This window comes from Toxorhynchites rutilus, chromosome 2 (assembly GCF_029784135.1).
Source record: "Toxorhynchites rutilus septentrionalis strain SRP chromosome 2, ASM2978413v1, whole genome shotgun sequence".
Taxonomy (NCBI): domain Eukaryota; kingdom Metazoa; phylum Arthropoda; class Insecta; order Diptera; family Culicidae; genus Toxorhynchites; species Toxorhynchites rutilus.
In genome coordinates, this window is record NC_073745.1 from 280734950 (window position 1) to 280747548 (window position 12599).

The following is a 12599-nucleotide window of genomic DNA, read 5'->3' on the forward strand; positions in this document are numbered from 1 at the left end:
AAAGCATTTCACGCCGATGTACCAATTGCGGAAACGTGACGAATGTAGTCCGATTATGTACTCGTATGTGAGCATTTTTGGACCGAACGTATGAAATCGTTCATTCGACAGACACCGTCGATGTCTGATAACCCAGCTTACGTTGCGAAAAAAAACGTAATTTTGCTATGATTACGCTGGCTAGAAGCTTCCTCGAATTATGCTGCCGCTTATTAATCTGAACTAATGCGTCTTAAATTGTTGGTTCCCGCCTATCAGTACAGTGAAAGAATTCTGCGTGAAAAGAAACGGAATTTGTGTTCTAAAGCTGAAAATGTTCAAATCTCGCAATGCTTCGGTGCTGGATATCCTATTTAACCCCCGGCTGTACGGTGTGATTGTGGGTGTGATGAGTTTGGTGGCCATGCTCGCCTCCCTCACAGCATCTGTTTATCTAATAATAAAGTATGACGACATCAGAGGTGTTCCGGAAAGCTGTAAGTACTTGCGCTGGAAAATCTTCTCAGACGGAAAAAAACTTTTACCTTGGTGCTCACTAAAGTTAGATTACCGTTCAAAATGATACAAGTTTGGTGAAATCCTCGGGATGATATTAAACACGAAACCATTTCCAAATTTCTTTTAGTGAGAACATTTTTCCGGTATGCCACACTCGAAACCGTCATCGGTTTGATCGGTTTGATTGTTGTCGTAGTGTACCTGATAGGAATCTGCAAAGTATGAGCGACGCAAAAGCTAACGCAGAACTGTAGTAATCAGTGCCCTCTTCCCTCCCTCAGGCCAACGAGCACTATTTGATGCCGTTCTTAGTGCTACTCGTAGTGGACTTTTCGGGCTACATTGTGTCTGAGACACTCGGCTATCTCAAGGGGACCGTCGAGCAGGACCGGTGGAAGGAGAATTTGTTGGATTGTGGTTTGTTGATGCTCACTTGATCGGTGCTATCAGTGGAGCTGCCTGTCTTATTTTTTCGTTTGTCCTTTTATTTTCAGCAATTTTCGTATTCAGTTTCACGACGGTAACTTCTCTGTATGATGCCTTCAAACGCGAGAGACAGCCGGGATGTTATCGACTCATTTCCGGCGACGAAGAGAACATTCCACTGAAAGTGTGAACTTTTAAGATTAAATTTAAATTTAATTTTTTTTTAAGTTTGTAAATATTTTCCAATATGTTGTCCAGATTACTGTAGGAAAAAAATAATATATACATGATGGAATAGTGCTAGAGCTACCATATGTTTCAATTATTCATAGAACGGTTTGTCTCGCTTCGCGTCATATGAATAAAATGAAATTCAGCAAAATTAACTTGTTGGTAGTAACAATGATTTGCGGAGCCAATCAAACATATACAACAATTCCACACCAAACCGATATAATGATTCTCAGATTTTCGTTAAAATTGGTAGTTTTGTTCCTTATCGAAAATATTAGATCCGTATTTTTTTTTATTTTCCATTAGTGATCCATTGGTGATCCGAAAAATATTTTTTCCCATTCATTTGAAATATAATCTTTTTTTTTTTAATTCATATCTTTTGAACAACTGGACTGATTCAGGTAATCGACACATCAAATTGAAGCCAATGATCTGGTCTTTTACATTTGCAAAAAAAATGTTTTTTTTGTAATTATTGATTGTATTTGTTTTACATAAAATATCCAAAAATCAGAGATGTGTTTTTTTTTCGTTATTGAGTCATGATTTTTTCCAGAAATTACTCTTTTTCAAATAATCATATTTTTTTAACTACTGAATATAGATATATTATCTATATCGATTATATAAGCCAATGAGGCAACTCTTCTTTGAGAAAATATTGCGGAAACTTGCGAAAAAAATGTATTCTAGCCGCATAGGAATATTGAACGAAAACTGAAAACAAGTTAACTTAGAAAAATCATAATTCCAAAACCAAAAAACACATCTCTGATTTTCTAGAGGCTATCCACATACTTTGTGGACAACTTTAGAGGAGGTAGGGGGTACAAAAAAACCAAGCTTGTCCACGGTGATGAGGATAGGGGTTTAAACAATGTCCACGTGGGCATATTGAATGAATATTTCAGAAAAAATAATATATATATGCAAAAATAAATGATTGGATAAATGAAAAATGAAGAAAAGTAAAGAAAAATATTGCGAGCTTTGTAATATTGAACATGTATAACATAGTTCCCCAAGGTGAGGGTTTCAATTCAGCTTTTGCTCCTGATGTAAATTGAAATCGCGACATATTTCCAGTCAATGAGTTGAGAATGGACGGATTCGTAGAGAATTGTAATGTATTGCATATTGAACAAATTCTAGAGAATTGCCAATTTTATTGGTGTGTAAATATTCAAAATCTGTTCGTAGCAAAAATAGTTTAATAACTTGTTAGTTATTATTGTTGAACGTTATAAAACCGTGACATGTTTTCTTATAACCGGATAACTGTAATTTAGATGATCTAGGAAATTCGTAGATGAAACACGCCTTTGAGGAACTGAAAGTGGAAGGGCGATGTATATGATTTTTACCCCAAAAATCTGTTTTTGTTCAATTAGCACATCGAGTTTTTCATCGAATGTTATTTTAAAGTGTTTAAAAGTTTTTGAATGCATATTTTGTTTGGTAAACTGTTCCAGGAAGAAAGTCTGAAGCGATAGAAATATTTTCCCAAGGAACGATAGTGAAAAAATGAAAGAACAGAAAATAACCGCGACTTCTGTAAGCCAATTTTCTTTTATATATTTTTTTATATTTTTCAAATCATTTTATTTCATTTGATTCGAGATTCAGAGTAAAACTAGATAAACTTATTGGCGACAATTAGGTGGTAATGCTAACTCACTAGTAAGACGCTCTATGCAGAATGGTTGATAAGGATTTGAAAATTAGGAATATTTTCAATGATCTGGAGAATTATTGTGAGAATTCTCCGACCGATAGCGGAAAAGATTTTACACTTCGTAGACAACAACGGTCAAGTTGAGATACTCTGGCTGAATAGGACACGATTGAGGAAGGTGAATCAAAAACCGAGAGTGCAGATGAACCAGCCTTTCCTGTGATCGATAATATTTAGCAGTGAACAAGGTCTGCATGGAATGATGAACTAAATCTCTAGGAATCAGTGTCTACTTCATTTTTTGAACGAATCATTGTTTTTTTTTAATTTTCTGAGAAAAAAATAAAATAAGTTCAATTATTTACTTCATCTTATGCCAAAAAATGAAAGATTGTCCACATGAAACACAGAAGGAAGGGTATAATTAATGTCCATACTTATCCGCGGAAGGTAAGAGAGGTGCACAAAATCGTGCATTTTCTGTCCGCGTGGTATATACAGCCCTTTACGTATAAAAGGCCTTAGCTTCCAAGAAAAATTATTTAAAAAAGAGAGCGCCTTTGATCCCAAAATCATGAACACAAAAAAAAAACAAATATAATCAATAATTCCGGAAACAAAATCCAATGGTTTTTTTAAAAATAACTAAATGGCTTCAATTTATTATATCGGTTATCAGAATTGGTCCGGTAGGGGAACTGAGGGTAAGCCCGACCCCATAAGGGAAAGTATTGTTTTGTGAGATATGAGGGCACATATTGGTATGTTTCCCTCACAGAATCATTGTCTAGATTATTTTCCATTAGATATAATGAATATCAGTGCTTTTAAAGGATAATTTTTCAAGTAATAATCAATTTACAAAGATAACATAAAGACAGAGTTCACCAACCAGTGAGGGTGAAACCGGCATCCCATGGGGGTAACACCGGCACCCTCAATTTGTCAATAAATGTACCTGACACCAACTGAACCAGTTTGAGTGTGCCAACCGCCAAATGGGAGGTATTCTAATTCTAGATGTCGCTATCGAATATAATTCGAATCGCTCAGCTCCGGTGAACATGGAATATGGAAAAGAAAGGAATTTGATATCAGGCAACTTTATCATGCGGCACCTCAAACCACACCACAATTTAATTACTAGGTCGATGGAATCTAGGTCCTAGTTTCGAGCTTACCCCCTTTCACAAAACGTGATCCTGTAATGTAGATCTGGGTATTCCAAAGTCTTGGAAGCACGTTTGACAGAAACTCCACCAACGGTAGCCTCTTTTGCAAGGGTGAGCTTCTCCTGGGACCCACTCTCACAATTAGATTTTCTTGGGAGCTGCAGGGTATCTGAAATAGATGGCAAATATGTCCCAATAACCTTCAACTCAATGGAAATCATGTCGGGCTTACTCCACTCAGAGGAATACGGTCTTACCCCAACATCATACATTTTTTAAGGAGACTATTTCTATTAATTTATTGCTTTAACTTAACTCAACTCGAATCCCAGTGATAGTTAACACTCCAGAGGATGAACTGTAGAACAACGAAAAGGATTTGAAACAGCGTTCAAGAATAAAAGATTAGATTCAACTATTATACTATATAGCTTATTTTAGGACAATTTCGATGTGACCACCCATTTTTGCGACAACGTGATTTAAACGGTGAACAAAATTCTTCATGCACAACTCTAACATTACGACTTCGATGCTGTTGAAAATCCGAGTTATTTCTCCTTTAAGTTCCTCCAAAGTTTGTGGCTTAGGCGTCGTGCACAAATAACGTAACGTGATAAGGTGTAGAGGAGAGGGTCGAGGTTGCGTTACTTTCTGTGTATTAGAGATAGGAAATTGCGTTACGTAGGGGAGGGGGGGTTTTCAAAATCCGGGTTGTAGCGTTACGTAATTTGTGCACGACGCCTTATTAACATAGCAACGGTCCTTCACGTACCCCCGGAGGAAGTAATCGACGACGAGAAATGTTGAAATTATGACCATAAGAGGACAAAGTTTCATTAAGGCTTCGATTGCTCGAGTAATACGATTTCACTAAAAATACACGTTCTTGTAAATTGTACATCTTGACACTAAAAACCACCCGATCAGACTGAACGAGTTAGCCGAATACTATCGTCCCGAAGTCGAGAATGCAGTGTTACCATCGACGGAGCGAAAAAAAATTCTATAAGAAGCTTTTAGATTTTTTTGCGTGAACGTTTAATCTGAAAGACCCTGCACTTAATCAGAGTTTTCTAGTAAAACTCAGGGGTTGCCGGTCTTACCCCCAGTTCTTCTACTTTAAAAGTTATGAATTTTTGAAAAAATCATTTTTGGAGAAAGGGGAAAAATGAATTTTCATATCATCCAAACAGAAATGGGCACCTTAAAAATAATAAAAAAACGGGTCTAATATTTTGCAATAAGGCACAAAACTACTACTTTTCACCAAAATATGCGAACCACTATATCGGTTTGGCATGGTATGGCTGTATTATGGTATGTGACAAGCAGTCTTCCATGTTTCACAAAAAACACTGCGTCCGGAATAAACATGTCCACGCTGCTGCACAGTTTTGTGTTTGAGTACAAACATGATTTTTTCGTACCTATGTTAGAAAATGTGACAAGTTTGTATTCGTGGTATGTTTGGACATACGATGTTTAATCCCAATGTTTCACATGATGTTCGAACATGGTGTACAGTTTCTCTTGCTTTTTCACCCCAAGCACCGGCAGTGCGTAGAGTAGAAGAAGCGAATCGGACACCACACCACCACCACTCAACGCGTGGTGTGTTGGTATGTTGACATGGAAAAAATGCTTTCCTTTCATGACAATGGGTGCTTCATCAAAAATATTGGGCAAATAAAATAAACCTCTTTTTCTGTTCTGAACAAAATAAACATCGATTGATATGAGAGTTTTTCACATTTGATATCATTATTTAGTGCACGCATCAATTTATATATTGAATTCATGTAACATTCGCTATTATTAGTCATTTGAACAAGTACTAAAATTGAATTATTCAGCAGTGACATGTTAGGCGTGACGCTAACCACTCGACCACGGGAGCAACTATTTTGGCTGGATCTTTGAATACAAATGGCCAATACTGCTTGTTCGCGACGATCGCGACCCGAGCTATAAAACGAGCGGAGAAGAGGAGAAGAAAGGATGATGCAATCGCATGCACACATAGCATATGTAGTGCAGTGTAAGTGTAGCTTTTAGTTTTTTCCTTCATTCAGTTTGTGATAACATCAAGAAATTAATGGTGTGTTTTAGCCGCTGAAATTTCTCTGCTGGTTCTGCTGTGTGCCGCTGAAAGTTGCATCTAAAACTAATTTTTGGGTATTTATTTTTTTTGGTCAGCATTTGTACGACGTCGCCCGCTATGCAGTCGGCTCCCCAGAATTTAATTGCCAACATGCACGCAAAAAAAAAATAGAAAGCTTAGAAAGAAGAGAATGTTGATGATTCAACAAGAGCCAAAGGTTGTACCGCTCATGACAACTCTACACGAGCTGATGATTGCGCCGGCTAGTGATCATTCTATCCTGGATTCTTCGAGTCGAAAAAAACGCACCACGCTAGATATGGGGTGCAGACTAGGGGGGCGTTGCTGATTAACGGTCAGCTGCATCCCAATAGGAAGTATCCCATGTCGGGCACACGTACAGAGCACTGAAGACTGCAACATCCCAATTATGAGAACACTTGTAATACTAACCTCGAGCCAACTGCGAGTAATCGGTTACATATTACTAACATAGTTGTAAGCAAACATTGTCAAAATATTGAACTCCCGGCCCCGTTAGGCTGACGCCATATGAGCCTTAATAAAAATATATATTTTGGTGCATGAACTTATAGCCTCTTAGTTCGTGCAATTTTTGAAATGCGAACTAAATTTCAAGTTCGTTTCTGTGAAAAAGTATTCTACGAAGAAATGTTTTGGGATGAATAATTTCTTTCCGTGTATGAAAAGAAACGAAACGAAAGCAATGAATACTGCGACATCGGGTGATATGTTTGTACATGATGTTCTTGAATTATAAACATCGTGTTTGTCTTCATATGTCTATGTTTGTGTATCATTGTTCGTGTTGGGGATAGACACTCAACACTAGCGAGAATCATGTTCGAATTCAAACAAAAGCATGGAATTTTCACATCGCGTGGACATGTGTAAGTGTTTTTCGGAAGACTGGTGGCAAGAGCCGATACCGACCATTGGCCATGAAACTCAAGAAACTGTGGGGACTATGAGAGATCCCAAATTTGTTCCATTCGTTCTCTTTACTACTGGAATCGTCCCGAAGACAATTCTGGAAGCGTTAAAGGTGTTACATATCGAGAAGGAGTTGGCTGGCATTCAAAAGTTGGTCATCCTTAGCACCAGCAACTTAGCACGTGTCATCCATAGCACTTGCGCGACTGTTCGATACTTCCTATACCTGGACTAAACAACACGAGCATGCAGATAAGTGCATTTCGCAGAGCCTTGTCCACCTTTGGCATTAAGAAGCCCGAGGGCAGGATAATATTCTGGCTAGGCTCGCCTAGTTAAGAAATGTGGCAGCTCTGCCAAAAGAAACGCGACATTCTTAATACGCTGCATAACCTAGTTTTCTGCAGAAAGACACTAAAATATTTCTGAAGTTTATCTGAACTACTTCTACCCAAATTTTCAAGAGAAAATACCCAATGGGTAATTTTCTACAGCATTTTTTCCGTGATGCAATTTGATGTGGGACACCCTTTATATGCTTTTCAGACCATTTATAGTTATTGAAAGGTTGATTGAATATATTATTGTATTTTGTTCAGAAAGAGTGGACCAAGTACCAGAGAATAAAAAAATGTAACTACTAAACTTTTTATGATCGATTTCAAATCCAAGCGTGGTCTTTCATTAACTGCAAGTACACCCATACCTCGCTTTGCGGCTTAGATACGTTCCACGAAATTTGGCCACAAAGCTGAAGGCCGTATAAGGAATCAATTATTCTAATACAAATTCATACAAATTCAATCAGATCAGTTCCAAATTTGTTAAATATGTAACATGGTTTATCATTCAAAATGCATTTTATCATTTTATTTTTATTTCATTTGAATTAGTAATTAAATTCATTTAAATTTATTTCATTTTAATCAAATGTATGTAGTTAATATAAAATTGAAACATACAATGTATACAACATACATACATAAAAACCTACAATAATCTATAAACGAAAATGAAAAAAAATTCACTTCTGTACAAAAATGATATTTTTGAACCAATCCTCAAATTTGTTTGCCGTTATAACAAAACCTTTTAGGGCGTAAATCGAAAACGTGCCTGAATTCAAGTGGCCGTTATAGCGAAATGCCGTACAAAGAGCGGTCGTATAGCGAGGTATGGGTGTATTCGTTTTCGAAATCATGCTAACCCGTTTGCTGTTAAAACATAGTTTGTTAGAAACTAACTATACTTGAAAATACATTCTAATCGATTATTTTTGTTGAGTAAAATGTTGTTTCAAGGCATAAAATGGTTTGATTCATTGTATAGGTTTAATGGAGTAAATTAACTGAGTAAATGATACGATTTCATCATCAAATTGATCAGTCATAGTGCGCCAAGTCTCTGAAAAATATTTTTTGGTTCAGTCAGAGTGGACCAAGTACCGTTCTGAATCATATTTCGGACGTAAAACCCTCTTTATTGACCTCAAAGAAGCTTTTTTTAATAACACCATCATACGACCTTGGCAAAGAGTAACTAAGAGCTGTAGAAAATCAATTGGAGAGAATGATTGAAAACTACTAAAACTACACAGCATCAAACTTTGAGTACGATTTACTCGAAATCATAATTATGTTACCGGTTTGACTGAACAATGACCATATGGAATTAAAACACAATCATTTCATACGAGTTATCAATCAGTTGCTATAGGGACTCATCCTTCAATAGTATTCTCTGAAATGGCCAATTGGTTAACGTCACACATCATGCCGGGGCTTCGTGTTCGATTACCGTTATGGCCGGAGGATTTTTCGTCGAAGTTTTTTTTTCGACTTGCATTGTTGTCACGCGTATTCTATGGTGACTGAGTGGTTTAAGAAAAAATGATGTAAGTTCTAATCGACCCAAGTTACTACCTACGCTGTGACAACAAATGTTTTTGTTGGAAACGTTAGTGTCATTCAAGATGATTTTTTGACGTGAACTAGATAGTTTAGTACAATTACGTAAGAGAAGTTTACAGGAATCGTTTTTCGTCACGCGACATCGCGATTTACCAGGCCTTAAGTCGACGTCTGTCATGGAGACATGATGAAAAATAAGGTAAAAAAGAAGAAAAATGAAGGCGTTCCAGGTTCTCCTTTCCATACGTCTTCCAACACTTATTTTGCACGATTATCTTGATGATATTATTATTTTTGTTATTTTTGCTGGATCAAAACTCACCGTGCTTGGTGATCTTACTATGCTGAGGAAAATCAGTGAGAATCAGTCCAAACTCCTAGTACATGTCCCCTCGTTAAGCAACGATAAGACAAACTGTTCGTAGTTAACGCAGTTAACAATACTAATACAATACGTTTAAGTTTGAAACTATCTCCATTTAAATCCATTTTCATAAACTCCATATTCTGCAGCTTCAAGAGTGATTAAATGCTATGCATTCCAAACTCCCTGGTCTCTAACTTCTAACAAAAAAATAACTGCTGTGGAACAGCGGAAGGCTACGAAGCAAGTAATAAATTACCGTTCCGCGCGTTGCCGAGAGTTACCGAGCCCGAGACAGCATCGGCAGCTGAGCTTTAATCCTGCACAATCAAATATACATAAGTAATGGATGAATCTCGGGGGAGCTTTAAATCTATTACGAACGCGGCTCCGCAAACGTGATGGTAATGGTAATGGTAAAATGGTTAGCGGCAGCAATTGGTCCTTTGAGTGATTTAAGAAAAAAATCAAGCTGATTTGGCGAATGAATTTGCTTTGGAGATAGAATTAAAATGAATGAACTGAATTGGATAGCGGTGGAATGCTTCCTTTGTATAGTACGTTTGTCATGAGTGATTACTACTCAATAGAGTGGTGTAAAACGATATTCATTTAGTTTGATGGCAATAAAACACGTTTTACCACAGAACTAATGTTAACTAATTTCAGCTCCATGAAACAGTTGGCAACTGCTCTTTGTGGTGAACAAAGTCAACAGCTGTGACTCAAACACACTTTCATCACCAATTTCAATCGCTTCGCAGCACAATGCGTTCCAGAATAGAACCCGTAGCTCATCAGTGATTCCTAGGTCCACTTGCCCGTTACTCATTCCACACATATGTGCAAAAATCATACGTTTCCAACTGTGTTGCTGTTGTCCATTTATGGCCATGACTTTGCGACCAGCTGAATGACCATCGTGCCGTTCTAACTATCGATTTACTGTCGGAACATCTGTTTTTCGTCGCTTCAGAGCTTTCTATATGCGCGGGGGTAAAAAACACATTGCTACGAGCAGTAATTGCGTAATTTCAAACGAATAATCGCACACAATAGTACGGAAGAGAATCGACCCGAGAACTCTCATCGGAAGCAGTATTATCATTATTATTATATCGTCGTATGTTTCCACAAACATGCGACGAATAAATATGCGACGGATCAACTGCAACCTCGACAGTGTTGAAATTTCATGACCCGAAGCCCGAAGTAAACACTCACGCACACATGCCTTACCGAGAGCATAATTATGCGTGGTATTATGTTTGGATGGTTTGCCGGAGTAGTGAGACTCGGAGCTGGGAAGCCAGCGCTCATCTGAGATTAGTAGGGCGAAGATAGGTGCGAGAAAATACATCGAGCATCAGAATGAATTCCACCAGCTGAAGAAACGGTTGTTTCCACACAACGAATTGTCTCAATCGTAGTGGAAGACCGCATATGTGTGAGTGTAGTACGCCAAACCTTTCATACTAAACTGGCTTAATTTACTAATTAACAATGAAACACTATGGTCGTTTCGTTTGCCCTTATTGGTCATTAAACTGGGCTTCCTCCAGAGTTATTTTGACGTAAGACTAAAGCTCAAGATATTAAACTTCGTGTATTCGCACGTAGTCATAATATTTATACTCGCGCACAGTGTATCAGACCGGAAGTTGAATATTCAGTAATATTGCTTTTGTATACTATTTAGGTGTTGTTGGTATTTATTTGAAGAAGAGGGTATAATTAAATTTAAAAAAAACTCCAGAAAATATTTTTTCTCACAATCTCTCAAAGTGTTAGTAAGTGAAAGTAAGCACCGGAATATGATAAATGAAAGTATAAAGGACTTTGAAATAACATAAAAACGTACTAATCGATTGAGGTTTCGTGGGTGTATTAGTCAGAACATACCATAACTGCATGCTTCAGAGAAACATTTTTTTACATTTAATGCAGATGGAATGTGTTTTTGGTTTTTTTTCCGAAGAGCAGAATGTACAACCTTCTAGATAGTTATCTGATATTCTTTGTTTCAGTGTTCTTGATAAGCTTAGAATTAATGCCTGTTTTTTATGTGAGACCGATACGCAGAAAGGTTAATTTCTAGACTTGGATTGGGCGATCTTTAGAAAAACATCGATCTTAACGAATCGATTTACTACACGGCGTAGGGATCGATCCACTGATTGAATCGGTACCAAAGAATCGATCTTTGTCGAATCGGTCTGTGAAAGATCAAATGCCTTTTCTACAATTTATTTATTTATTCTATGTTTATTCAAATGTATTCCTTTATTCCTCAGTATGGAGGCCACAAACAAATTTGGAAGTCCAAAAAAAAAATACATTTTCCATTCATCTTGTATCGTCATGGAATCATTCAATTAAATAAATTTATTGAAAAATATTATTACAAATTCAACAACTGGTATTTGTTCAGAACTCAGTTAGCAATAATCCCATAGAATCCATTCGTGCCATACGTCTGGGATTTAGTCGACTATTTCGCTGGAACTGATGTCATGATTCAATTTCGTCACAATATTCACTGCCAGTCTAGTGAATGTAATGGTGTAAATATAACTTTTGACCGCTTGTTTTGTGATGACCGAACTTACACAACTGCTTTTTCAAGATTTACAACTAGGATTGAGCGATCTTTAGAAAAGATCGATTAATTCACTGTTTATATTGCTACCACAGAATGGATCTTTGGAAAATCGGAAGCCTTTCTTCACTTTATTTTATTTTATTTTTTTATTATTTTATTTATTGAAATACAAATCTTTTACAGAACGTTAAAAGTTCTATAAAACATCCTCAGTAGCTGCCGCCGCTAGTTCTGATCTTGTCAACACCTGTACGAAAGTAAGTCATAGATAAATCAGACAGATTTTGTCAAAAAGTTTAGTGAAGCGATCCAAATGTTGACATTATATTCATAGAACTCGTTAAACGAACTTTGATGAGATTAAATCGATGTACACTGAGAAACAAATCTACAAAGAGTTTTTCAAAGAATCGATCTAAAAAATCGAAAATCAGAATGGAAAAGATCGATCTTCTAAATATAGATACAAGATCGCCCAATCCGCACTGTTTATGTTACTGTAGCGCTCCTGGTGCTCAGATCTGGATTGTTTCGACAGCAGTTTATTTTGAAATGTTTACTATTTCAGTTCTGGAATGCTCGTTACCGTTCATTTTGCTCCAGAAAAGTTATATTTTGATTTTGGACATCCACTCTGGAAATCCGACGTGATTTTCA

General features: G+C 37.0%; 2 protein-coding genes across 2 annotated transcripts in view; one reads left to right on the top strand and one right to left on the bottom strand.

The window, feature by feature from the left end:
* Nucleotides 1-12599, bottom strand: part of LOC129768756 (bromodomain-containing protein DDB_G0280777) — a 324627-nt gene that overhangs the window by 37528 nt on the left and 274500 nt on the right. The window lies entirely within an intron of this gene.
* LOC129768762 (uncharacterized) lies at nucleotides 233-1696 on the top strand. The gene is made up of 4 exons (XM_055770625.1): nucleotides 233-476; nucleotides 626-717; nucleotides 780-915; nucleotides 993-1696. Exons 1-4 carry the CDS (start codon nucleotides 314-316, stop codon nucleotides 1112-1114), a joined length of 513 nt encoding a protein of 170 aa, XP_055626600.1. The 5' UTR covers nucleotides 233-313; the 3' UTR covers nucleotides 1115-1696.